At 46.4% G+C, this 27,875-nt stretch overlaps 3 protein-coding genes across 4 annotated transcripts in view; 1 reads left to right on the top strand and 2 right to left on the bottom strand.

The window, feature by feature from the left end:
• LOC112883798 overlaps positions 1–11,397 on the bottom strand; it is a 31,968-nt gene extending 20,571 nt beyond the window's left edge. The window contains exons 1-2 of one of the 2 annotated variants that reach the window (XM_025949029.1): positions 11,123–11,397; positions 10,939–11,033 (exon numbers count right to left, since the gene is read on the bottom strand). In XM_025949029.1, the coding sequence (XP_025804814.1) occupies positions 10,939–10,986 (48 nt within the window). In that variant the 5' untranslated portion in view covers positions 10,987–11,033; positions 11,123–11,397. The remainder of the gene's footprint in view (positions 1–10,938; positions 11,034–11,122) is intronic. The other variant, XM_025949028.1, reaches the window with a different exon arrangement.
• A 788-nt stretch (positions 11,398–12,185) lies between these two features.
• LOC112887852 (peptide-N4-(N-acetyl-beta-glucosaminyl)asparagine amidase A-like) lies at positions 12,186–14,416 on the bottom strand. The gene has a single exon (XM_025954137.1). It carries the CDS (start codon positions 14,408–14,410, stop codon positions 12,398–12,400), a length of 2,013 nt encoding a protein of 670 aa, XP_025809922.1. The 5' UTR covers positions 14,411–14,416; the 3' UTR covers positions 12,186–12,397.
• Positions 14,417–18,554: 4,138 nt separating this feature from the next.
• On the top strand, positions 18,555–26,614 carry LOC112885001 (DUF21 domain-containing protein At4g14240-like). Its single transcript, XM_025950664.1, has 13 exons — positions 18,555–18,995; positions 19,846–19,922; positions 20,583–20,666; positions 20,742–20,855; positions 22,255–22,341; positions 22,426–22,497; positions 23,030–23,097; positions 24,182–24,269; positions 24,359–24,432; positions 24,605–24,944; positions 25,083–25,129; positions 25,219–25,300; positions 26,205–26,614. The coding sequence occupies exons 1-13, from the start codon at positions 18,689–18,691 to the stop codon at positions 26,322–26,324; spliced, it is 1,560 nt and encodes a 519-aa protein (XP_025806449.1). The 5' UTR covers positions 18,555–18,688; the 3' UTR covers positions 26,325–26,614.
• The last annotated feature ends 1,261 nt before the right edge of the window (positions 26,615–27,875 follow it).

Below are 27,875 nucleotides of genomic sequence, written 5' to 3'. Positions count from 1 at the left end.
ACCGGATGATCCAGTACCCCTCAGAAATACACATAATGGTCACTTGAGGTGGGTGGGGTATTTATACCCTTTCACCCCCCTCATTCACTCCTGCTGCTTCCCACGACCTAACACACCTCCACAGCATTCATTTCAACCCTCCCCTCCATCAAAGAGCTTGATTCTTGCAAGGATTCACCTAGGGATTGAGAGGGAGTGAGATTTGGGGTGTGGGAAGAGAGCACTTTGTGGGATTTCACTTGTTCATCTCAAGAAGCACTTGAAGCATCTTTTGATTCGTTGATTTGCGTTTGTTACTCTTGTAGCCCAGCTCCTAGACGTTTAGAGGTGCCAGTAAGCTCCCATTCCTTTGTGTTTTGAGCTCCCGGAAGTTTGTATTACCCCTCTCTTTGTGAGATCAATAGTAAGTAACTCAATCCTGCTTTGTGGTTGATTGTGAGAGACTTGGGGCTAATGACAGCCCGGCTCTTTGTGAGCATCTCAACGGAGACGTAGCTCCTTTGTGGAGTGAAGTTCGGATTAAATCTTGTGTCTCCATTTACTTATTGTTGTTCATATCGTTCTTGAGCTTGTTTCCACCCGATCTACTAGATAGGTGTAGATCTCGTATATTGGATTCCTGCATAGGCTTTGCAATACCTTTTACCAATTTTGTATTCAAAGGGAATCATCAAAAGTTAAGTATATTTTGAATTTAGTTGTTGGTTATTTTCTCCCGGCCGGAAGATCCGACCTTAGGCCGGATCATCCGCCGCCCGGAAGATCCGACCCTGGGCCGAATCATCCGGAACCCGGAAGATCCGACCATGAGCCAGATCATCCGGCCGCTGACGTTTTTCTGCCATGATTTTCAGGAAAAATTTGAACAAGGCCTATTCACCCCCCCCCCCTCTAGGCTTAGTGTTGGTCCTTTCAGTACTTACATTAATATTTACTCTTGTAAAATATTGGACCTAAGGATTGATTGCTAACTTTCTCCCTTTGTCTTAGATCTATTATTCTCTCTAATGCTTCACCTGTTAATTAAATATGCTTAATCTCTCATGTCTTATTGGATAGATGGCCACGTTGATCATGGCGACTCGCGCTCCGGAGACGATTGGGTTCCCGGCGATCCTCAATGAGATGTTGAGGAGGTCGCACTACTTCTTCCAGCCCGAGTACGAGGTCTATGCTCGCGGCTATGGTGTTGGTTTGGTGGTCTACATGGCGAGCCTCCACCTTGAGGCAAGGTTGGTGGTGGGAGCCGTGAAGTACAACTTCTACGCTTGTGGTACCTCAGTGCAGATGGTCATTCAAGAGGTGGCATGTGAAGCCATCGCCCGTCTTCGCCATGAGCACCGCGAGCTTTGGGAGGCTCCGTTCACCTACCTTTCGGTGCGGGGACCCGAGGCTCCCATTGCTCATGTTGTCTTGCCTCCGGATGGGCCGTACACCTTGGAGAAGTGCATGGCGGACACTATTTCCGCCTATGAGATGGCGCACCAGAGTTTGGTATGGGTGTTGGAGGAGACAAGGAGTCATCTCGTCCGCCTCCAATACCAAGTGGAGCCTTACCTTCGGTCGAAGAAGTTGCCTAGGAGGATCATGGACGATTGGATGCGGAACACACCGCATGAAGAGGCGCCTCCGTCGCACCGCTTTTCGCATGTGGTGGGTACATGGGCCGAGACGCAGGGATTGTACAATCCCATTTCGATGGGGTTGCCCGTGTGTCGGTTCCATATGAAGCCCGCCACCCGCGCGAATCTTTTGGGGTTCCCGGAGCCTTTTGACCCATGATTTGTTTACTGACTAGTGAGAGGGAAAGTCGCCCATTAGTCCAAATGCTAGTAGGAGGGTCATGGCACTTGAGGTAATGCGGTTGTAAGGAGGAATTAAGCGCTAGGACGTTAAGACGCGTTCATTTTGTGTTGGTTGAACTTTATTGAATGCTTGTGAACTAAAGTTAAGTTGGTCTCATGGTTATGGTTACGCCTCGATGTGTTATTAGTAGTTTATTTATGCAAGTTAATTGTGTACTATCCATGCGTGCTTCCTAAAGAGTTAATTATGAGCCCCTATATTATTGCGTGGTAACGACGCGAGGCAACGACATATTGCACTCATATGTTGCATGCATGCACGCATACGCATATAATAATTATAAAGCATGTGGGTGAACCGTGGGAACCGGCGCGAACCGCGGGAACGGTTCGGGTGGGAACAACAACAACAACAACAACAACAACAACAACAACAACAATCTTCCCGACCCTCCCGTCCACCCCACTCTTGCGGATGTGCTTGCCCAACAAACTCAACTTCTTGGACAATTGGTCAATCGTATTGGCAATTTGGGCAATGTGGGAATTCAAGCTCCTAGAGAAGAACCACAAGTGAACAAATTTGGGGATTTCTTCCGCACCAAGCCACCTATCTTCCGTGGCTCCAAGGATCCACTCGATGCGGATTTTTGGCTTCATGTCATCGAAGAGAAGCTCAATCTCATCTAATGTGAAGAACATGAGATGGTCTTATTCGCCGCCCACCAACTCCATGATGCCCCGGGGGCTTGGTGGCGGAATCGGAAGGCCTCTCAACCCGCAAATCACCGTTTCACATGGGAGGAATTCCGGACGGCTTTTCGCTCTTTCCATATTCCCAAGGGTATCATGGACATCAAGAAGAAAGAATTCCTCAATCTCACTCAAGGCCACCGGGATGTGATGGCTAATGTCAATGCTTTCAACGCTCTCTCTCAATATGCACCCGACGAAGTGTCCTCCAATGCTAAGAAGCGGGAGAGATTTTATGACGGCCTCTCGGAAGAACTACAAGACAAGCTCTCTACCACCAAGTTTGATGACTTCAATGACTTGGTGAACATTGCTATCTGCGCTGAGCACAAGATGAAGAGACTTGAGGCCAAGCACAAGCGTCCCGCTCCCAACTCGGCGGGTGGTAGCTCCTCCCGCCCACGTGTGGAGCCTCAACCTCCCCCACCTCGTGCGCCGGGTGCGCAACCACCGTGCCCTATGTGGGTCGTACGTCATCCTCAACCACCCCAAGGTCAACCTCCAAGGCCGGCCAATGCCTTTTGGAACAACCCAAGCGGCGCCATAAGGGGTCCGTGCAACAATTGTGGTGGCATGGGCCACGTCTCCAAGTATTGTCCGTCTCCAAGGCAAGGCGGCACCTCTAATGCACCAAGACCCAACAACCCTCCACCGCAAGCCCCACGACAAGGAGCCAAGCCATCGCAAGCTCCTAAGCGTGGCCGTCTCAATTGCACCACCGCGGAGGAGGTTCCGGATGATGCCGAAGTGCTCATGGGTACGCTTCTCATAAACTCTCATCCCGCCCTTGTTCTTTTCGATTCCGGAGCAACCCTTTCTTTCATTAACAAGAAGTTCATGATGCATAGCAAACTCCAAATGCAAACCCTACCACAACCATACCACATAGAATCACCGGGTGGGGAAATCATATCTAAACATTTTGTAGATAAAGTCCCAATTCTTATTGTGGGAGCCACCTTTCGAGCAAATCTCCTCATCCTTGATAAGCTAGGCTTAGATGTGATCCTTGGGATGAATTGGTTGGGGAAACATGATGGGTTATCAAATGTGGGCCACGCACCATCGATCTCTTGCACCCCTCCGGGAATAGGGTTCTTCTCTCTCTCGCCACAAAGAAAGCTTGTCTCTATGCCTTGTCGGGTACCGAAACCACGGCGATATTCCCGTGGTTTGCGAGTATTCGAATGTCTTTCTAGAAGAATTATCGAGCATGCCTCCCGATCGTGAGGTGGAGTTCGTTATTGAATTAATGCCCGGGACGGCTCCTATTTCCAAGCGTCCCTACCGTATGCCTCCTAATGAGTTAAAAGAATTGAAAGAGCAACTCAAGGTCCTTTTGGATAAGGGTTTCATTCGTCCGAGCTCCTCTCCTTGGGGATGCCCGGCTCTCTTTGTGAAGAAGAAGGATGATAGTTTACGGATGTGCGTTGACTACCGTCCGTTGACTGAGGTCACCATAAAAAATAAGTACCCACTCCCTCGAATTGATATCTTATTTGACCAACTTTCGGGAGCTTGCTATTTCTCCAAGATTGATCTAAGGTTGGGTTATCATCAAATTAAGATTCGCCAAGAAGATATTCCAAAAATGGCTTTCTCTACTAGATATGGTCTCTATGAGTACACCGTCATGTCCTTTGGCCTCACCAATGCACCGGCGTATTTCATGTACTTGATGAATAGTATCTTCATGGAGGAACTTGATATCTTTGTGGTCATCTTTATTGATGACATTCTTATCTATTCGAAGACTCGAGATGATCATGCTCGCCACATCCATATTGTATTGCAAAAACTTCGGAAGCATCGTCTAAAAGCCAAGTTTAGCAAGTGCGAGTTTTGGCTTGAGAAAGTATCTTTTCTTGGTCACATTCTCTCCAAGGAGTCGCCGTCGATCCTAGCAAGGTGCAAGATGTTCTTGAATGGAAACAACCTCGAAATATCACCGATATCCGGAGTTTTCTTGGACTTGCGGGATACTATCGCCGGTTCATAGAAAACTTCTCAAAAATTGCCAAGCCTATGACTGAATTATTGAAAAATGGGGTCAAGTTCGAATGGTCCCAAGCTTGTGAAGAAGCCTTTCAAACTCTCAAAGATCATCTTACTACCGCTATCGTTCTCGCTCAACCAAATATTCACAAGAACTTTGATGTCTATTGTGATGCCTCTCGCGTCGGTCTTGGTTGTGTTCTTATGCAAGAAGGCCAAGTGGTCGCTTATGCCTCTCGTCAACTCAAGCGACATGAAGAAAATTATCCAACCCATGATTTGGAGCTTGCGGCCGTTGTCCATGCTCTAAAGATATGGCGTCACTATCTTGTAGGTAATCATTGCAATATCTACACCGATCATAAGATCCTTAAATATATCTTCACCCAATCCGATCTCAACATGAGGCAACGTAGATGGCTTGAATTAATCAAAGATTATGATCTTGAAGTTCACTATCATCCCGGTAAGGCGAATGTTGTTGCCGATGCACTAAGCCGCAAGGCCCAATGCAATTGTTTGACCATGGGACCTCCTCTTCATACTCTTTGTGATGAATTCCGGAAACTTGTATTGGGAATGGTCATGGAGGGTCATCTTGGTGCTCTTATAATCAAGTCCGATCTCTATGATCAAATTAAGGAAGCTCAAAAGAATAACAAAGGTATGGCCCGAATTCGTACCTTAATGAAGGAGGGTAAAGCTCAATGTTTTTCTTGTGATGATCAAGGAGTCCTATTCTTTGGGAAGCGTATTGTCGTGCCTAAGGATCACAACTTGAGGCGTCTAATTCTTGATGAAGCTCATAACTCTCAATTCTCTATTCATCCGGGTAGCACTAAAATGTTTCAAGATCTCAAGCAAAGGTTTTGCTGGACTCGCATGAAGCGGAAAATCGCTCGATATGTCACCGAGTGCGATGTTTGCCAAAGGGTTAAAGCCGTGCATCTCAAACCGGCCGGTACTCTTCAACCTTTGCGTATTCCATCATGAAAGTGGGAAAATATTGGGATGGACTTTATCACCGGGTTACCGAAGACTATTCATGGGTATGATTCCATTTGGGTAATCGTTGTCCGGTTAACCAAATCGGCTCACTTTCTACCGGTCAAGACTACCTATCAAGCCAAGCAATATGCGGAGTTGTATCTTACTCGTATTGTATGTCTTCATGGTATTCCAAAAACAATTGTCTTCGATCGTGGTCCTCAATTTGTTGCCCACTTTTGGAGAAATCTTCATGAAGCCATGGGGACCGACCTTACCTATAGCACCCTACCACCCTCAAATTGATGGCCAAACCGAGAGAGTGAATCAAATCCTTGAAGATATGCTATGAGCTTGTGTTCTAGTGTATGAGAAGAAGTGGGCCACTTGTTTGCCATTCGTGGATTTTTCTTATAACAATAGCTATCAAGCAAGTATCAAGATGTCTCCTTTTGAAGCTCTCTATGGATGGCATTGTCGAACGCCTATCAATTGGTCCAAATCCGGGGAAAGGCCTTTCTTTGGCCCGGATTTAGTGAAGGATGCCGAGGACCAAGTCAAGATTATTCGCGAAAATCTTCGCATTGCTCAATCCCGCCAAAAATTATATGCCGATCGTCGCCGCCGTGAACTCCATTTCAAGGTTGGTGATTATGTTTATCTTAAGGTCTCTCCTTACAATGGCACCCGTCGCTTCCGGGTTAAGGGTAAATTGGCACCTTATTTCGTTGGACCTTTCCAAGTCACTAAAAGAATTGGAATGGTGGCTTATCAATTGGATCTTCCCCAATCACTTTCCACCGTTCACAATGTGTTCCATATCTCTCAATTGAAGAAATGCCTTCGTGTTCCTACCGACGCCATCGACCTTGAAACACTCAATCTTCAAGCGGGTCTTACCTACGAAGAACATCCTATTGCCATCCTTGATCATGTTGAAAGGAAGGTGAAGCGAAGTATGGTGAAATTTGTGAAAGTCCAATGGAGCAACCACTCCGAAGACGAAGCCACATGGGAACGTGAGGATCGTTTGCGTCAAGACTACCCCGATTTCTTCTTCCATGAGTGAGTCCTCAAGCCCTTCCCCACCGCACCCAACTTTCTTTATGAAGTTCATCGTTCTAGATATCATATATGTGTACACAATCACCATCAAAGAGAAATTAGGAATGTCATACCACGCCACACCACCCATGCCTTGTACATCCTTTCTTCGATATTTATCTTGTCTAGGTGAATATGGCCTTACTACACCCGAAACCTTACCGTTTTCTATCTACCAAATCTCGGGACGAGATTTTCCTAAGGGGGGAGAATTGTCATGGCCCCAAAAAATAAAACATGTGGTTAAAAATTTAAACAACATCATCATGAGCATCATCCAAGCATCAAGGGCATCATGTGCATTTGATTACCTAGTGATTATCCATTTCTTGTGTGGTTTAAGTGAAAGTTGTGAAGCAAGATCAAATTTTTCTATGTAACTATGCCCTCAAAGATTTTATTCAAATACTAGATTTCAAATGGTGATTTTTAGATATTTTTCCTCAATTTTTAGATGTCTCTCCCGAGCCATAAAATTCTTGGAAAGTTTGAAAATTGCAGTTTTGGATGAATTATTGTGGGCAATATTTAATTGATTTTTGAGTGTTTGTTCTTGAATTATGTTCTTGGTAGTGTGATCTTACTCCAATAAAAATTTGGTGAATTTTGGAGCCCGGGAAGTACCATTTTTAGATTTTTAAATTTGGGCCTTTCTTTTTTGGGTATTTCCTTTCCTCCCGGCCCCACCCGTCAGCCTCTCCTCTCTCTCCCCGCGCGCTCGGGCCCGCGCATCAGCCGCCCCCTCCACGTCTCCCGTGCCTTCTCCCACGCCCGTTGGGCGCCCGCGCGGTGGCGCACGCCGGCGGCCGCTGGCTGGGCCCGCGTGGCCGCCGCCCCTTCACTTCCTCGCTGCCGCCCGCTCGCCTTCCTCTCTTCCCATTCAAACGCGCCTGTTCTCCTCCCCCAGCCCAAACCCTAACGCTCTGCCGCCTCTTCCTCTTCCCTCCGCTCCGCCCGCCGCCACAATCCTCCGCCGTCGGTGAACTTCCGCTCAATCCCGCGCGCGTGCACCATCCCCTCCTCCTCCACACCCGGCCCCAACCCTCCGTCGTCTCTCTCCCGGCCCACAACCACCTCCCCACGCCCGCCTCTTTCCGCCGCCGCCGTGCTCCGCCGCATCGCCGCCCGCCGCTTTGCGCCGCCCATCCGAGTCGCAGGTGAGCCTCCCCGTGGCGTCCCGCTCCGCGCGCGCGCCTCCACCAACCCATTCGCGCCCCCCTGCCGCTTCTCCGCCTGCTGGCCGCCGCGGCGTCGCGCCGCGCACGCGCGTTCGCGCATGAGCCGCGCCCATGGCGAGTCAAGGCCACGGCTGGCCTTGACTTCGCCTGGGTCGTGCGCTGGCCGCCTGGGCCCGCCTGTCGGTGCCCAGGGGCGCTAGATCTGGGTAGATCTAGCACTTGCCGCCCCTTTTTCTTTTTGTCATTTCATGCTATTATTTGTAAATTGCATACAGAATGTTATAGGTCTCTAAAAATTGTGAAACTAGATTTGTTTGACTCCTCTATGATAGATCTATTTATAGAAATTAAGTTTGAGCATGTTAAAGTTCTGTGCCTTGAGTTATAATTTATTCTTTCTAAACATAGTTAAATGCTTAACTTATTTTGTGATGCTCTAAAAATGTTAAATCAAGTTTTGTTAGAATCCTTACTGAAAGTACTAGATGATGATACAGTTGGTGCAAGTGTTTTCATGCTGTTTGCTAGAGTTTTAATGTGTTTACTTAAATTCTGCCTGCAAAATTGTTTAATGTGTAACTTTTGATTGAAAATTGATAAAATGGTAAAACCACTTCTGTTACTTTTATTATCATGTTCTTTGTCTCTAGTAATTCTTTAAGAATTTATAGAGATGCTTTGAGTACCTTTTAAGATTTAACTTGAGTCTAGCAGCTGAAAATTATAAATAACATAAGTAATTCCACAAAGATGTTGTTGATGCAATTTCAACTATCATGAGTTTATTTTGAGATCCCCTGTGTGCCCAATTTAAATCATGACTTATGCTTGTTAGATGCCTTGTTAAGCAAAGTTCGCCTCGGTCCTAGAATTTAAAAGTAGCAATCGAGCTTGTTGTGCCATGGTCGTATTGCTTTCGTGTTGGAGTAAAATTTTTCTTCTATTGCCATGCCATTGCATGTCATCTCATTTTCATATCATTGGCATCATCCTAATGCATACATCTCATTCATGCATTATAGTGACTGAGACGCCGGAGGACGCACCCGTTGAGCCCACCGAGACCGTTGAGACCGAGCCGGGAGCTGAATTTGTTGTGGAACAAGAAGAAAACCAAGGCAAGCAGCTAAGCATGATCCCTTGACCCTTTTTAACTTGATTAGACTTAGTTATCTCAATGGGTATATATGTATATTCTATATGTTTAATTATTGCATCGTCGATCCTATTTACTTGTCATGACCTTCCTTGTTTTCGCCCTCATGTCCTTGTCACGTGTAGTAGCAACCAAATGATCTAGCAAAGGCTTAGTCATGCTTAGAGTTGGCTTTTAAACTTGCAAGATACATTGGAATAGGGTTATCTTGTTCACTACACTACTCCTAGTATATTCATGCTTATTCGTTGATTGTCAGAAGTTTGGAAAAAGGGGGTTAGCGAGATGGTTATGTCATGATTCGAGCGGAAGGTAGGGCCTAGTGAAAGGAGTCTCGGAGGCATAGTCCGCTCGAATTGGTTAAGGACCGTCCGTGGATGACCTTGGAAATTGAGCACTTATCATCGTACTACCACATATCCATTCATGGGGTGGATAAACCGATTACCCTCTAGTTATAATCGTTGATGCACGGTGCTAGATGTGTGGCCATAGGGCTTTGTAGAGAGGCTTAGTGGTGTCGCCGGTGGACCTAGGTAACTCTCCGCGCAAGTTAGGCGTGATGTTCAACGGTTACAACTTAGGGAGCTCATGCTTAACGAATATTACTTAACCCTAAAGCCTCTTTGAGAGCCTTCATATGCATACTCCTTGATTATTATTTATTCGCGTAAGTCTTGCGAGTACCTTTGTACTCATGTTGCTATATTATACCAAGTTGCAGGTGAGCCGGAAGTGGTGTTTGGCCATTTCTACCCCGTCGAATCCGGCGCGGGCAAGGAGTATGCCGATACGGCTATAATGGTGTCCTTGAGCAAGACGCCATTACTTTATCTCGTTATATTTTCCGCTGCGCTATCGTACTTGGGATTATCATGTTAAACATTAAGCTCTATGGTTTTTATCTCTTTCTAATGTTATTTGTGAGCCCGAGGCTTGTATCCCTTATTTGAACCTTTTAAACTTAAGATTTGGAACCTTCCCTTATATTAATGTTGTAATGGTTCGTTGCTTAACTTTGTATTAAAACTGGCTCTTTGTGGATCATCGGTGACGTATGAGCTTATGACGGTATGTGCATGCATGATCTTGGGCATATGTTGGAGCACATACCGGGACTACCGGGTTTAATATTATTTTCGGCGAAAAGTTAAGTTGGTCCTTGGTAGTTTAGATGTGGGTTAACACGTGGCGTGCCATTTGTACGAGCGCGTGTTAGCTCTCATCTTTACGATAAGGACCGACGGTTTCACTTAAAATGATCTTAAATTGGGTGGTTCTCACATTTCTGGAAGAAGACAACTAGATCAATTTATACTCTCCTTTATCAATATATGTCAGGCAACAAATCTGTTGGCGAGTTAAAAAGAACCTAGATCACTGGATATTTGAGATAGGCTGAATCAGATGAATGTGCAAACAGTAACCCAAAACTCCATATCAGTCTGATAAATAAACAAATATGGCACACCCTTCAAAAAGTTATAAATTTCTATTAAGAAACACCATTCGGTCCCTTAGAAGTTCATAGTAATCATGATTCCATAATTAAACCTATGCCGAATGCCATTCCCGCTCGTCTAAAGAGGTCTAACCGTTTCGTTACCAAATTCTCTTCACAAGTTTTTTTTTATAAAAAAAAGGTCAATACTACCTTCTTCGCTAAGTAATGCTGAATAGTTGGTTTGGACCTTGTCAACGCAGACAACGACACACAATCAGCAGCGTTGCTACCCCCGTCCCCGATGACACATTCGCACCGCAACATGACAAACTGTCCGGACAAAGTTAATACGGTGCACTACTCTGCGTAGCAGATCTGTATTTTTTTTCCTTTATTTATCATTGTTTATTACTAATCGAGTTCGGCAGCACGGGACAGGATCACAGGAATCGATCGAGCGAGAGGAAATTGAAGGCGGCCTAGATGGCTAGATGAACTGGATTAGGCGGCACTCACCTGCGGGAACACCTCCAAGAGCCCGTCCAAGACCAGGTTCTCCGCCATCGTTCCCCCACCCTGCAAACAACACGCGAAATCGCACGGTCACCAACCTGAGGCGATCGAGCGTTAGAGATCGTCGCCAGCCCAAGTAGCAGCGAATCAGGCGGCTGCAATAATCTGCAACCGGGTTAAGCCTGACCTCGGAAGAAGAACAGGACGCGCCCGTCGTGTGCGTGTGGGCTGTCTCGATCGGGCGCGGCCGCCGGGAAGGATAGGGTCTCGAGTCTCGACGACGAACTCGTCGAGGAGTCCGGGAGGGTGGAGAGGGTTCTCGGCCTGGGGGAAGCGTCGCCCGGGCGGCGGAGGACCAGCGGCTACTTATTGGAGGGGGGCGCGGGCAGGTGGTCACGCGACGCGGGGCGTAGGGAACTGGGAAAGCGTTGGCGCGACCGGTCCCGAGGTGGGAACGGGAGAGCCGCGAGCGCGGCCTATTGGTTGGCGCGCGGGGCAGGAGACGAGGGGGGCCGCCCGGCGTCCCATTGGTGCTCTGCTGCCGCCCCCAGCTGATCCAGCTGACCCAACGGTGTCGATCACACAATAATTACGTGCCGGAGTCGACGTCAAGATTGAGATCGGTGCCTCGTCCCCTTCACGGCACGGCGAACGGCTTGCCCATGCTCTTTGGGCTCCTGGCTGCTGTTGTACCGTTGCGTTTGGGTTGGCAGGCTCACTTACCTGATCTCGCGACAACAATAATCGAACTAAACAGGATAAGTGTCACCACCAGATGGATCGATCAGGATGATGTAATGTTTGCTTGCCGAGAGCATATAGGTAAAGTAAGGGTTTGTTTGGTTTCACAGAACTAACTTTAGTCCGTTATATCGGATGTTTGATTCCAATTAGAAATATTAATGATCCAATTATAAAATTAATTGTATAAATGGAAGCTAATTCGCGAGATAAATTTATTAAAGCTAATTAGTTCATAATTTGGTCATATTGTGCTACAGGAAACATATGCTAATGATGGATTAATTAGGTTTAATATATTTATCTTGTGAATTAGCACCAACTTATATAATTAGTTTTATAGTTACCTTGTATCTAATCCATCTATTTGGCATTCAAACATTCTATATAATCCGAACTAAAATTAGAGCATGAATCCAAGCACACTCTGAAATACATGTACCGATGGACGAAATTTGCAGTCTGACCTCGCCCAGAAGATTAGCAACAAGCCAACAAGGGAACCCCCATTTTATTAACGTCTTCGGAGACATCTCCAATGTTTTATTTTGTTTATCATCAGGACATATAAAACTGCTGACAAATTCCGCCACGCGTGCACTTGAAAGTTGAAACTACATACAAACAGCAAGGACCCAAACCCAATAACACAATGGAAGCAAGCCGCCATCTTTGCAAGAAAAGGAAGCACGGCTCGCTCTGAAATCTGAGGAGCTCGATTCTACATCGCGGCGACGTCCGAGCACCTGGCCGCCACGATGCTGTGGCACCTCCTCACGCGGCAGCAAGCAGCGGTCGAGGTCGAGGCCGCGACATCCAGGGCGCTGTAGCTCTCCGTCACGTTGTCGCTCAGCACGGCGCCGTCCAGCGTGTCGATGGCCCGCTCGACCCGCCCCGCGCCGTCGCTGTACCGGTACGCCTGCGTCGTCGCCGCCGACCCGTTGAGCACGTCGTGGTCCCTCACGAGCATCCACCCCGCCGCGGCCTGCTCGTCGGCGAGCCGCGCCTCGCGCTCGAACAGCCCCTCCGCCTCGGCGTCCGTCTCGATGCTCAGGGAGTGCGTCAGGTTCGCCTTCATCACGTACGTGCCATTCTCGCCGTCCTCGGTCACCATCTCCAGCCAAAGCGGGAACTTGGCCTTCGTCTCCACCTTGCTTACCTCCTTCCGCGTCTCGGAGGACCGGACGGTGATCTCCGTCTCCTGCTCCGCCTGCAGCCGGACGGTCTTGTTCCGGCCCTGGTGGGTGAACTCCACCACGCTGGTCGCCTTCAGCTCCGTCTCCACCTCCGTCGTGAAGTTGCCGAACGACGACTTCACCCACCCGCTGAAGCGGGACTTCCTCTTGGCGCGGATCTTGAAGCTCCCGTCCAGGAGCCGCGTGTTGTACCGGCGGGTGATGGACAGCCGCGGCGTCCTGTACCGGTCGAGCGCAGCGGACACGCTCGACGAGGCGGGGTCCAGCCACAGGTGGAGGTTGGCGTCGACGAGCCACTCGGCGATGCCGTCCACCACGCTGAGGGCGATCTCGTGGGCCTTGCCGTCGACCAGGAGGCCCAGGAACGGAGTCAGCTCGACGTCGTAGGTCGGGAGGTTGAACGCGCCCAGCGCCGCCACGGGCTGCCAGAACAGCGGGTTGATGCCGCCCGTGTAGATGACCGGGAACGGGACGAACGAGCCGGCGAAGTGGCGGTCCACGCTCACGACGACCTCGCGGTACGCGGCGTTGCCCCGCCCGGTGGTGAGGTTGTTCTCGCGGATGTAGATGTCCGGCGGGTTGGAGTACCAGAACTCGTCGTTGGAGTGCGGGGACACGAAGACTTCCAGGACTGCGCGGTAGGTGCTCGACGGAACGCTCACGAGCTTGGAGCGCGAGTCCGACGAGTTCTGGATGCGGAACCAGAAGCCGATGCTGTTGCCCGTGGCCTCCGATATCGGCAGGATCAGGTCCGCCGGCTGGAAGTACGACTCCGGCAGCGTCGGCGTCGGTGGGTTGGAATCGACGGCGCCGGCGGCGGAGGAGGAGGATCCCGCGTCCGCGAGGTAAGCCGGGACGCCGTGGAACTCGAGGGAGACGCTGACGTTGTACACGCCGGTGTACTGGTCGTTGACGAGATTCTCGAGCATGACGGAGAGCACGCCGCCGGGCGGGGAGCGGAGCAGCGCGGAGTGGCGGGTCACGTCCTTGCGGATGGTCCAGCGGATGCCATCGGGGGTGGGCTCGGCGGTGGTGGTGCGGAGGAGCTCGGCGCCGTCGAGCCAGACGGCCGCGACGCGGTCGTACTGGTCCCCGGCGATGGCCGCGGAGAAGGAGAGCACGACGAGGGACCAGGGCGCGGGGCACCCCGCGGGCGGCGCGTACGCGGCCGTGGCGGGGGGCGCGCCGTAGGTGTTGGCGAAGGAGTAGGAGAGCACCGGCACGACGCAGGACGGCGCCGACGGCGGGGGCCGCGGGGTCGGGTAGGTGGGGTCGAGGTACTCCTGCGCGGGCGCATTACCGAGCCCGGCGCTCGCGCCCGGGCGCGGAGAGGAGTAGCGGTCGGGGAAATCGGCGAGGGCCGGGACGAGGAGGAGGAGGAGGAGGACGAGGAGGGGGAGGCGGAGAGGCGGCGCGCGCAGCGGCATCTTGCGTGGCGAGACGCGAGCGAGCTTGTCCCCTTTGTGTCGAAGCGGAGAGGGATGACTGGAGTGGAACGGCAGCCCTCCTTTGTACTTCGTTTTGCTAGCTTGCTCCATTCAGAACTTCAGAAGAATTCACAGATTGACAGGGGTGCTCGTGATTCGTGGCCACGTATACCGTGGGCAAATGCTCGTGATGTAGTCTAGTATGGACGTATTCACGTATGGTTCAATGGAGTTTGTGTGTGTACAGTATGATGGTATTATCTTTAAAACGCCAATATGATGGTATTGTCTTTGTAAACAAATTTAAATTACGCTAAGGTTAAATTTGATCAAATAGTACAATGTTGAATATGTGTATTTCTTATATTTTTATATTTTAGGATAAAGGGAGCAGTTGTCATATGGCAAAATTAGTTGGGATTTGCATCCAGAGGCTTCGACACTTCCTCAATATAAAGTATATAAAGGTTCATCCTAAGTCAATATTTTTCATTTTTAACGATGATATCTAAACTTTTGTATATATTCATAGATTGAAACCTTAAAGTTGGGTTGGGTTACTAGATTCATCTGAAAAGTATTTTCATGATATATATATAACTCATGCCTTTGATAAGACCGCTCGGGTCGACGACACCAGCAAGCGGGGCTTTGCTCTTTGCTGCGTATATATGCCGCGTACTCGCGTCGTTTGGGCATGTCCGGGAATACACAAGCACTTTGATTGTGCGCGAGGGCGCGGGAGGAGGTGCCCGTGGCCTCGAGTCCTCGACGTCGACGGGTCCTCCTAGCCTTTCGTGATCATGGTCCGAAACCGGAAGCTCTTGGAGTTTTCCAGCGGGAAAGAACATAATGAACGCATGGCCTGAGCACGTCGAATTTTGAAGCTCTCGATATTATTGGCAAACTCCCATGCGCCGGCAGGATAATACGTGTACGGCCACCTGGTCTCCATGAGGATAAGGCGTATCTTTGATCAGCTGATGATTTTTCTCGGGTCTGAATTTGTATCAAGACTAAACTAGGGGGGATTTCGATCCGATGACTCCCATCCCTCGCGTGCGTGATGGCCTATGAGGCACGACCGCATGAGGGAGCAATTGATCAGTCCATTCCATTATCAAATCAAACAATATTGTACTGAGTAAGAAGAGACTCCTAGATTATCTCGTTCCTCAAACCAACCGCCTCAGGCTGAGGTAGAACTTTGACTTAGGTGATATTTGGTTCAGATTTTGCAACACAACTTTATTTGGGCATGTTTGGAGGAGCAGTGCTAAACTTTAGCACATATTAGCGCATGACGAGTTTTTGAGTCTTGGCCAAAGTTTGGCCCACCCTGTTAGCACTCCTGTTTAGATAGTTTAGTGCTAAAGTTTAGCACTTTCATCTATTCGCATTTGGAGCCAAAATAGTTTAGTGCCAAAGTTTAGCACTTTCATCTATTCGCATTTGGAGCCAAACGAAACCTTTAATTTGTTTGGTTCGCAAGCTGTAATGGAAATAGAAACCTAAGGGCCTGTTCGTTTCCTATTATCTAAACTTTAGACCCATCACATCAAAGAGAATCTTACTATTTAGAAGTACTAAATACAATCTGCTTATAAAACTTTTTGCACAGCTAGGTGCTAATTCGCGAGACAAATTTAATGAGCCTAACTAATCCATAATTTGCTACAGTGATGCTACAGTAATTGTTCGCTAATCATGGACTAATATACCTCATTAGATTCGTCTCGCGAATTAGCACTAGGGTTCTGCAACTAGTTTTATAATTAGATTTTATTTAATACTTCTAAATGATAAGATTCTCTTTGACGTGACCTCTCTAAAATTTAGGTACCCGGAAACGAACACACCCTAAATGGCCCGTTTTCGGAGGAAGTTTGGCGATGGTCGATGGAGCAGCAGCAACACCGTTGATCATCTGAGACGAGCTGGAAGATTCTGGCTCTGGTTTCCAATGCTCGCGGCGATGCTGGGTTCAAGGAGACTGAGCTCCAGCCGGCCTGCCCGGCGGCGGTAATGATGACGGGTGTCGCGGCCGCGAGGAAGCGGGGCTTGGAGGAGAGATCATCGACCTCAAGCTGAAGCTGGAGCACCCATCGTCACCGGCCGTGGTGCAGAGGCAGCGGCTGACGTCGCCGCCGCTGCGTCGTCAGCAGTTGCTGCCAGTCTGCCACCGACGGAGGTAAACATGAAGAGATCGGCCAACCGGAGCAGCGTGGTCAGCGCCGCCGCTGGTGGAAAACCCCGAGTGGCGGGCGGATCTCCAGTTCCAGCATCGGTGAGCTGAGCAACAAAATCGTCAACAAGGCGCCGGCGAATTGCACGAGTGGTCGGAGATCCAGGTAAAGCGCGTCTCGAGCTGAGTGGCGCTGCATTGTTTTGTCTGATTTTGGAGTAGAAGCGACGGTAACAAAGAGGGTGTTTGATTCAAGTGCTGATATCCTAAAGTACTAAAATTTAGCACTAACTCACCTAAATAAGAGTGCTAATGGAATATACTAAACTTTAGCTAAAATTTAAAAAAATTTAGAATGAATATAAGTGTTAATAGGTGCTAAAGTCCATCCCAAAAGATCAAAATATGTATTAGCTAAGATTTGATTACATTGTTAACCAACGACATACCATTGGAAACCAATGGCCGGAACAGTACTGCTTACTGTATGTAATCGGTTTATGTTAAATATCATCCAACCAAACAACACCTTAATAGCTTAACAGATAAGGAGACAAGGCCATAGAAAAATAACGAATCAAAACGTACGACCATTTCCAAACACCCAGATGATACATGAGGTTTTCAGGCTCAGCTAAGATTTCAAGATTAATGAGCCGATCCGAGTCAACTCGATCTCGACGAACAAGCAAATAGCTAAGCAGGCCTTTGCGCCGTCCCAAAGAGACTGCACAGGGGAAGATCTGCTGCCGCTGCTGCTGTTCAGTGATCAGCTAGCTCTGATGTCGTCCTTGGTGTGAACCGGGCTGTAAATGTAAACGGGCTCGCCCTTGGTAGGCTTTGTGGCTGGGGAGAAGACAGGGACACAAGGGTCAAAATGGGCCTAGCCATCCGCAAGGTTCAGAACTCTTTTCATCATACCATAAAGCTATTTACTTGTAGTCATGCCTGATGTTGATCTACTCGTGATTGTTTTTTTAAGAATGTTTGAATCATCTATGCTTTCTTAATGATTGCCGATAGTGTCAATAACACATCGATACTTCTGCGTCCACTCTGCATTTCACGCAACCAGTACTCTATGGAGAAGTGTCTTGGGTAGGTGAAAACTGCATCAACCTTTTTATCGTAAAGTGCCTTTCTTATCCTTATGGCGCTCCAGTCCAAGCACGAGGAAAATAAAATAAACTATAAATATCAGCATTAGCATCACTCGCGATATAAAAAACCATTTTGAACGCGAGTCCATGATTATATACAAGACAAATGGTAGTACTCAACAAAAAGGACAGATGGACATTTTTTTGTCCAAAATTAAAGAACCGATAACAACTCGTCATGGCTATAATACGGCACAAATACAAAAAAAAAGGCTCATCACGTCCCTTTTTTATGATATTCTTTTGACAAGCCACGTCACATAGATGTGTGACTTGCCTGAAAGCTAAAGTTTAAAGGATTTACTTCCAAACTTGTTTGAAGACTTCCGCTACGCTCACAATATCCGTAGTAGCAAGTTGGTCCAATTTTACACATTACCAAGAGCGTTTCTACAACCAAAAAAAAGTTGTTGAAGGCCACCTTTTTTTTTTGTGTAAGCCATTTCCTCTTCTGCATAAGTTTGAAAACGTTGGTGCAATTGGTGGCTGCGTTATCTCGCTTCTAGAAATAGACATTTTCATGTCAACATTTTCCATTACGGAGACAGCCAACTCAATTAGCAAGGCGGTGTCGCGATCACATCATTGCTATCTGTATCAATCCAAGCCATCATGAGGCCTTCTTTTTCCCCTGTCCCCTCTCGCAAACCCGAGCGCAGCTGTGCCAGCGCGAGCACGACGCCGCGACGACCCCGACGGCCTCCCAACCAAGCTCTCTCTGAACGCCAACGACGTGTGCTGCGTGTCGCCGTGTCCCGTCGTCCGGTTGCACAGCCTGAGCCGGGTGACGGGTCCACGTGGCCCGCCGCTCCGCCCGCGTGGCGTCCCACCAGCCGTCCGATCGGCCGCCAGCACCCCAGTCTGGCCGCGGCCGCATCACGCGGCCTCCACGCCGCGCCATCTTGTCCTCTTACTCGCGAGCGAGCGCCCCCCCGTTTCTGGACCTGCTTATACGGTGCCCACGCATCGGGGGCCGCGGGGGGCGGGGGCTCTGATTCTGTCTCTGTCTCTGACTCATCGTCGCGGGCGCGGGCGCGGGGGACGATGGCGGCGGCGGCGGGGAGGGCGCGGGCGGTGAGCCTGGCGGCGGCGGTGCGGGTGGTGGCGGCTACGGCGCGGCCCGCGTCGAGCGCGGCCGCGGCGGCGGGGGTGGGCGCGATGGCGCTGATCGTGCAGGGGGAGGACACGGCGTTCGGGTCGCTGGAGTGGTGGGCGTACGCCGGCATCTCCTGCTTCCTCGTGCTCTTCGCTGGGATCATGTCCGGGCTCACCCTGGGGCTCATGTCGCTCGGCCTCGTCGAGCTGGAGATCCTCCAGCGCAGCGGCACGGACGCCGAGAAGGCGCAGGCTGGTCCGATCCGAAACCCTACCCATTTGCCCCCCCACCCCCCTGTTCCCTTTCGTTCTGCTCGATCTGTTCGCTGTTTTTTAGGAGCGGGTTTTGTGATCTTCTGGTAGACGGTCATATTGTTGCAGCATGTTACGTTGGTAAATGGGGATGAGAGCATCATACTGAATTGTCAAGTTTCTCTCTGCAATTTTGAAGATTAGAATGTCTTTGTTGTTCTGTGCTGATTTTTTCTGGCCCCGATTGTATGGCTGCTGGGTTTCTGAAAGTAGCGTTTATGGCAGTGAGGATAAGATGGGATGCTAATACTGACATTTTACTTATAAAAATGTTTGGAAAGGGAAGCAGAACAAACAAAAAAGTTAGTAAGGAAACCAGGGAATAAAAAAAGTAGTGTGGACGGGATTTGTCTTTATCGATTCACCTCTTTCTGGTGAGTTATGAAATGATACATCAGGCAACTGGGAATTGGAGGTAGTATGTAATGGACAAGCATAAAAGGTATCTGCCCTGGAGCTTCCTGGGTCTACCAGGTTTGTTTATCAGGGTAGCATGCTGCTATAGCTTTTCATAATGTATTCTCCTTTGGGTTGCTCTAGTCACTGAAGTGTAAGTGGCATTTCTCGGCCTCTGTCTTCATGAGTTCATCTAATGCATCCGGGGGCAACATTCAGTTTAAATGTGGCAATAACGCTGCTTAGTCACTTTGACTGGCTACACACTGTCTCTTCTAGCACGTCCTTTTAGTTACCAACCTTCTATTGGTCTTCCCCTTTTGAAATCCAGCACTGTTATTATATTTCCCGTTTGATTGATAGTTCAGCTGTTCACATGTGCTGTTTATTTGCTGCAGCTGCCATCCTTCCAGTTGTTCAAAAGCAGCACCAGCTTCTTGTTACCCTGCTGTTGTGTAATGCTGTTGCCATGGAGGTAGAGAATTTGGATTGAATCTTATCAATCATCACACTATTTTGCACTCTACAATTGTACATTTGCCAAAAGAATGTATGGTAACATCAGAACTTTCTGGTTGAAGCTTCTGATGAATTATGCAGGCATCAACACTTTTTACTTTTTAACTCACTATTGAGAGAGAGATAGTATTCTGAAGTTGCCTGTATCTGTTCAATTTTTTTTTCACCATATCATAAAATTTCCAGCAATCCATTTTATGGTTATCTTGCATGTTGGAAACTGGGAGTTGACGAAGCTTAGATAAGATTGAGTGTAATATTTGTTGCATTCACTACACAAAATTCTTTCTTCCGGTGGTCATGCATGAGTACTACTATTTTCTTTCATCATCCAACTGCAGGGGAAGTTGGTGCTAAGTGTTAGTCCAACTGCATCACAGTCGATGCATGTATGTCCAATCATTATTATTTGCTTCATTCTAAATGTGCTATCATGCTTCTTATCGGAGAGTTCTTTCACTTAGTTGACACTTATGTACCCTTTTTTCCTTTATGTCACTATCCACCTTATTTCTTAACTTCAAAGTCATTGATAGGTAGAGCATATGTTACACAATATTTTCTCTTATATCTTCAACCATTGACTCTTCCATTTACCTCACTGTGACCATTGCAGGCACTTCCTATATTTCTTGACAGGATTTTTCATCCTGTTGTTGCTGTAATATTGTCAGTGACATTTGTTCTTGCCTTTGGAGAGGTATTCATCTGATGTCCAAAATTCACTATTTGCTCACTGTATAGTCTGACTGACTGTGTAGTGTTCCAACACCAGGTTATACCACAAGCAATCTGTACCAGATATGGTCTAGCAGTGGGTGCTAACTTTGTATGGCTTGTACGGATCCTCATGGTCATCTGCTACCCAATTGCTTACCCTATTGGGAAGGTAAATCAACAAAATCACACGATTCAATTCTATGTTCCTACTATACTGCAATTCTATGCGCTCCTGTCATGGCATATATTTTGAAACGCATGAATTACATTATGATAAAGCCTTTATTTCAGAGTCATATTTTTGTTCAGCTTTATGGCATAGCTGATGAACTTGGTTACAGAGCGATGTTTTGGTTTCCACTGTCCTTGAAAACCCCAGCAACTTGCATGCGAGATATTTGACGACCTATTACACGTCATAGCTAAAGCTAGTTTTAATATTGGTTATTTCTCTTCTATTCAGAAAAACTTCATCCTTGCCAGTTTGTATATATTGGCTACTAAATATTTTTAATACTCTTAGGAAAAGAAAAATTAATTTGCTTAGTAGATGCTACACACTGGAAGCAGTTCTGTTATACTTCCAAAGAAAAAATAGTTAGTACGAACTATGTAAATAGGAAAGGTGGATTTAGTGAATATTTATAAATTCCATACATGTGTTTCCTGCAAAAAGAAGTTAGTTCTCCTTATGTCCATATGTTTTCTTTATTTCTTGTCTGTTCCTGTTGGTAAGTAACTAGGTATTGATTTATTGATCTTGCTTCCTAAAAACATGATATTTTCTAGGAGCCAATCAAAAACATGATATTTTTTTTGTAGAACAGTGAGCATTCTACAAGCTGTTTCTTCTGCACATTTAATGCTTAAATGATCAGTGAAGTCTTTCTTTTAACTTGTGACCTTACTCCATGTCATCATGTTATAGTCCTCAAAAAGTGCACACTGGTCCTCACTTCTCATTCTTCCCCCCCATAGCGATCAGTTGTGTGTTGAGATTTTCTTTTTCTACCATTTGTCAAGCTTATTATCCTGTCTCGTGAGAAGATTGAATCTAGCGATAGTATCCTACATACTGGCCCTCAGTACAGGTGTAACTGGCAGTTCTATCTTAACACTTTGTATTATCTTAAGAGTTGGCTGATATAGAAGCTTGATATCTCCTTCCGTTCAGCAGGTATCAAGCTTCTTTTACTAAAGTGACTTGTGATAAGTTGCCCTTCTACATATAGAAAATATGAACATGCTAAGTTCCTGTCATGGAAAGTCTGCATTTAATTTCGTATGCAATTCAGTGAAGGAATTGAATGCAGATTTTGACATGATGCAGGGACCTCACTGGAGATTGAATATCAAAGTGACTAAATCGGAGTGGCTGTACTCTGATTTATTGCAGACCTTAATATAATGTGTTTTTAGTGTTTAGTAAAAGATGACCTGATTGCATATTCTACCACAGTATGCATCTTTGGATACTCTTTTGTTCGATGATCTTTTGTTTATGTTTTTTAAAGTTTACTTGATTTATGGTCTGTTGCGTGGCTACTGAAGTATGCTTTTGCCCTCAGCTCTTGGACTGTGCTCTTGGGCACAATGAGTCTGCACTTTTTAGGCGAGCTCAGTTGAAAGCTCTAGTTTCAATCCATAGCAAAGAGGTAACATTATCGTATCACTCTGCTTCTTGAGAAGTTTTCATGCTCAACCAGGGGTATATGACAGTGTAGCCTCTACCATGACAGGCTGGCAAGGGTGGAGAGCTTACGCATGATGAGACTACAATCATAAGCGGAGCCTTGGATCTGACTGAAAAGGTATATATCATATTCATAATTTGAGACCTATTTTTCACAGTACAGAAACAATGCATATATCTGAAGGGAACACTGGTAATAATATCCAAATTTAAATGTACTTGATATAAAGTTTCCTTGGTATGAGCTATAATTCTCTTTTGTCTTCTATCTGTTAGCTTTCAACATTAAGCTAGGATGCCTATTAATATCCTGTATTAGACATCAATTTGTTTTTCTTTATATCTCTCTATTTTTGTTTGTAAGCACAATGGTTTCCAGTTCCATGTTACGATGCTCAACTGGAAATGGTTTGATCTATGTTGCAATTCTTGTGCAAATAACAGCATGCAAGTTCCTCTTGTGTTAAATCCGATACAAGGTTCCTCAGTTCATATATGTGCTGACTGCTTAGAAAGCAAAGTGACATGGTGATTCAGGTTTGGCAGCACCGTGCATGCTGAGGAACAGTTCACTTAATTGGTTGACAATGGCAGAACCCTAAACGCTTCTAGTTGAATTTGACAGGAATCTTATTGCTTTGTGTGTGCAGACTGCTGCAGAAGCTATGACACCTATTGAGTCAACTTTCTCGCTAGATGTGGATTCCAAGCTGGATTGGTAATACTACATCGCCGCTTATTGTACCACAATTCATGCTCATGTTCCTTATTATTGATCTTAATTCATGTTTTTTGTGCTATGCTCACATTTTCTTTTGTTATTTGTTTCTGTTTCCCTACATCATTAATTAGGGTCTGTAGTGATGGTTAGGGGTGCAATCATATAGCACACATGGAAGGATATCACTAGTATATTATCCTACATTTTTTTTTCGGAGTCAAGAGTCAGACACAGATAGTGCCGAACTTTGGTCCATCACATATTTTGTTCTGCGTACTTTCGGTCAACAACAATAGCAATAACAAAGCCTTTTAGTCCCAAGCAAGTTGGGGTTGGCTATAGGCGAAATCCAACATGAGCCACCAACAAGAAAGTAAAAGAAAGAGAAAAGGAAATATGCAGTCGAAAATTCTCTACTCCATTTACATGCCCACATTACATTAGACATTACGAGTGCAGTCAAATGAGCATGAAGAGACTGGCTGCTAAATATTGATCAAAGGACACACAGTCCTGTCATTCTGCTCATATATGCCAATCTACCTATCAATATATTATGATTAAGTGAATCACAACAATTTGCGCATCCCATATTTGCTCTGTGAACTTCAGTTGGCCGGGTGGGTGGAAATCATCTGCTCCATGTGCATAAGTTGGCTGTAAGTTGAAATGAGCACTTGACATTACTGGCACTTTTCTGGTTGTGCTGTCTTGTACTTCCCGATCTATACTAGCAACTTGCTAGCCGATTCGAGAATGTAGCATGCACATATTTCATTAAGGAGAGTTTACAGAAACACCATACAACACTGACAACGGAAATACACAATGAACACTGACACAAACAGGGCCCACGATACACAGCATTACACAACAGACGGACCACGACACTAACATGGGCATACTGGACTAACCACAGACATCAAGTCCAGATGTAAACTTAGAATATCATAGGTTTTGAGTTTCACCTACACAATTGACATTTCTGCACGATATGTATCCAGAGCACTGTATTATTCGTATTTTGCCACTAGAAACTTTTTTAAACTACAACAGTCTTTTGGTCCCTTTGTGTTCGCAGGGAAGCAATTGGCAAAATTCTTGCTCGTGGTCACAGCCGTGTTCCTGTATATTCGGGAAACCCTAAAAATATTATTGGTCTCCTGTTGGTATGTTTCAATGTTTCATTGATGCCATTGATTATCATTCAGTTATTTTGGATTCTCAACTAACTTATAAGCATTTTGAACTTGATTAGGTGAAAAGTCTTTTGACTGTTCGTGCTGAAACAGAGACACCAGTTAGTGCTGTTTCAATTAGAAGGATTCCAAGGTATGCCCCTCATCTGTTGGATTTTATTCTTGCGTAGAATCTTTATGTTTCAGTATGTGATACCATTGCTTCAGTGGTTTTGAAATGTTTTCTTTGCTGTATCATGCCAGTAAATTAACACACTTTCTCCATGACTTATATTGGGTCAATAACTTAATACTAACTTTTCCAGGGTTCCTTCAGACATGCCTTTGTATGATATACTCAATGAGTTTCAGAAAGGAAGTAGTCATATGGCTGCTGTTGTGAAGGCTAAACCCAAAACTGAACCACCTGCTGAGAAAACTGAACCAAACAGGGAAGCAGTTGGGCCAGCACAGTTGACTGCTCCCTTGTTATCTAATGCTGAAGAAAGGGCAGACAATGTGGTTGTTGATATTGAAAGACCACATAACAGGCAGGTTAATGGAAACCCAACATCGAACACAGTACCTAGGTCATCAGAGGATATCGAGGATGGTGAGGTTGTTGGTATCATCACACTTGAAGATGTCTTTGAAGAACTCCTGCAGGTAAGGTGTAAAAATGTATTATTCCTCTGGGTAGCTTGTCCTAAACGTCATATAACAATGGAGGAAATACCATTTATAACAATGGAGGGAATACCATTTTATATGATGTGTCTCAGTTCAAGTTCTTCAATTTTGCAGGAGGAGATAGTGGATGAGACTGATGAATATGTTGATGTTCATAAAAGGTATGCCTCAACTGCACATATACTACTTTTTTTTATCCATTCTTCAACATATGCTAAGTAGAAAGCAACTAATTCTCACTCCCTTACAGAATCCGAGTGGCTGCTGCTGCTGCTGCATCGTCGGTTGCAAGGGCTCCATCTGTTAGGAGATTAACGGGTCAAAAGGCTGCAGTAAGTGCGACTTTTCTGCTATGGTTATGTAAACTGCAACCCATGCTGGCTGTAGAAAGTTTGGTATCTGGCATTCATAGTATTAGCACAAGTTTGTCATCATGCTACTGAGTTGATGTTCTTATCATAATTTATTTATATGTGATATTTAAGAATGACAATGTAAATTTTCTGGAGAGTAGATAAAATATTAATATGATATCTTGATTGTGCTGAATGTCCTTGGCCTGGATACCAGGCAGCCACCTCAGCCAGATATTGCAGTGTTGGATGCTAATTGTTCATGTCCAAACATTTATATTTCATCCTTTTCTGTTATAAATTAAGTTGTTCAAGTTGGTTCAACCTGTTAAGTATTCATTCACTAAGAAATTAAGCAGAAGATTTGATGGACAAAGTTCACGTTGAATGGACATTTTATCAACTACGAGTGAAGTTCTTTTAAGTTCAGCTTCAAGATAGCTTATATGCTGTGTGAGTGTTACAAAAAATGCTCATCTGTTTGTTGATGTGGTTTTGCTGTTCATTAATCTTTTCCACATATTCTTTTTCCACAATATTTTATTGGTTACACAGGATGTCAGCTGACAGTGATATCTAATGTTTTTGTAATATTGTATTTATGCAAATAATATATGCTTGGTCAGTTCAGAAATCACGTGCTAAATGGACTTGCAATAACAGTCACTTGACTCAAAACTTGTAGACTAGTAGCATATTTATTCAGCAGATTCCCCTTTTGACAGGTTAACTTCCCTTTTTTGTATAGATGGCTGGATATATTTCCTTTTCTAGTTACCAGTGGCATTTCTGTGAACTTTTCATCACTAGTCCAGAATTACCATATATTTATAACTTGTGAGTTACTAACTTAGTAAACCTATTGATTTTGCTGCCCCTCCAGGGAGCGCAGAATCGCCAAGGACAGCAGCCTGCTGGAATTCTGAAGAAACCTACTGAAGGTGAATCTAACCCATCAAAACAAGTGAACCTTGTGGAGCCTCTTCTGGAAAACAGGAGGTAACTCTAAAATGCGCCGTGTAATGTAGAGATAAAATGCACGGAACCATGCTTGAAGAGCCTACGGTTCTTGCTATATTCAGCAAGAGGTAAATACGGGTGTACTCATTGTTGTAAATTCCAGCTGGAGCGATGTGCATTCGGTGCCATGAACCTTAGTTTTGAGTTCCTCCCCTTTTTGGTTGTGGACGTCGAAATTAGATAGCCACTTTTGAATCTGTTTGATACTTCTGGCACTAGCAACTACTTATATATGCTTCAGATTCGTAGACTCCCAGGTTCTATATTTGTGCATATGATATTTTGATCGCAACCTCTGTCCGGAGGGACAGGCTTATCCCGCGTTGACCGGTTTGGATCATTGCCTTCGCATGACGCCTTCGTTGCTTTATTCTTTGCTTTCTTTATTATTTATTATGAAAAATCGACGTGAATCTTTGATTGAGCTGTATATTCCGTGTCCGTGTGTATAGGACTCAAGAAACACAGGAACCTTGGCTGTCAAGAAGCCTCAGCCATGACCGCCAAGTTTCCTACCTTGACTCCGGTTCTCGAACCGCCTCTCGATGCCGACTCGCCCGGCACTATATATTTAAGGAAACACCAACTCAGGGAGGCACATTGCACATTGCTCGTCCACCGAAAACCAAACACGACGATGCGTTAGCGAAGCCGAGCCCGTCCGATCCCCGAGCCGAACGGCCGGAAACCTTCCCAAAAAATGTAGCCAGCTGCCGCATAAATCATCCCTCGGTTGACGACACGTTCCTCCGGCGCGCGTCGTGGCGATGGCACCCTCGGCGCTGTGCTGCTGGTGCGCTCACTGCGGAGCGGTCCGCCGCCTCCGGGCGGAGGGCGACTTCGCCTCCTGCGCGTCGTGCGGCAGGGTCCTCCTTGAGCTGAGGGGAGACGCTCCGCCGGCGGCAGCGGCGGCTGGGCTTCTGCGGCAACGGCGGTGCCGGAGGAAGAGGAGGAGAGAAGCTCGCACGGTGGGCCGTGGCCGCAAGGGTCCGGAAGTCGGCGCGAGATCCGGACGCGGAGACGTATCAGATGCCGAGTCCACCGTCCTCACCGCATGATCGATGGGTCGACAAGCCGCAGCAGATTGACGGATTGTGTTCGACCTAATCAATTGATTATTTACATGATGTTACCGCATGACTAGAATCATAAAGATGGCGTTCTATTCCTTTCCTTTTGCACTCCTTTACGCCAGCCTGCAATCTACGAAGGGAAAGCTCTAGCGCGGCATCCCCCTCCCCCCTCCCTCTTGTGTTTTACAGAAGTCCGATACTCCGATCTAATCTAATACATCAACCGCTGAAACAGCGACCTGTTTGCCAAAGTTCTCTTCTTGGTTGTTAAAAGTAGAAAGTAGAGTGCGGAATGGAATGAATAAATGATTTATTGATTGATTGAATGAACGAACAATGTGATTATATATCTATATATGGTGAGAGGGTGTCTTCAAAGGACATGTCGCTTGGGGTTCACACCCCTTCGCGAAAGGTCCAGAATCTTTCGTAAAAGGTTATCTATCTACTAAGAGATATCT

The sequence above is a fragment of the Panicum hallii genome, chromosome 3 (assembly GCF_002211085.1).
Source record: "Panicum hallii strain FIL2 chromosome 3, PHallii_v3.1, whole genome shotgun sequence".
In the NCBI taxonomy this organism is placed as follows: domain Eukaryota; kingdom Viridiplantae; phylum Streptophyta; class Magnoliopsida; order Poales; family Poaceae; genus Panicum; species Panicum hallii.
The sequence above is the reverse complement of the archived record's forward strand: the minus strand, read 5'-3'. Positions and strand labels throughout refer to the sequence as shown.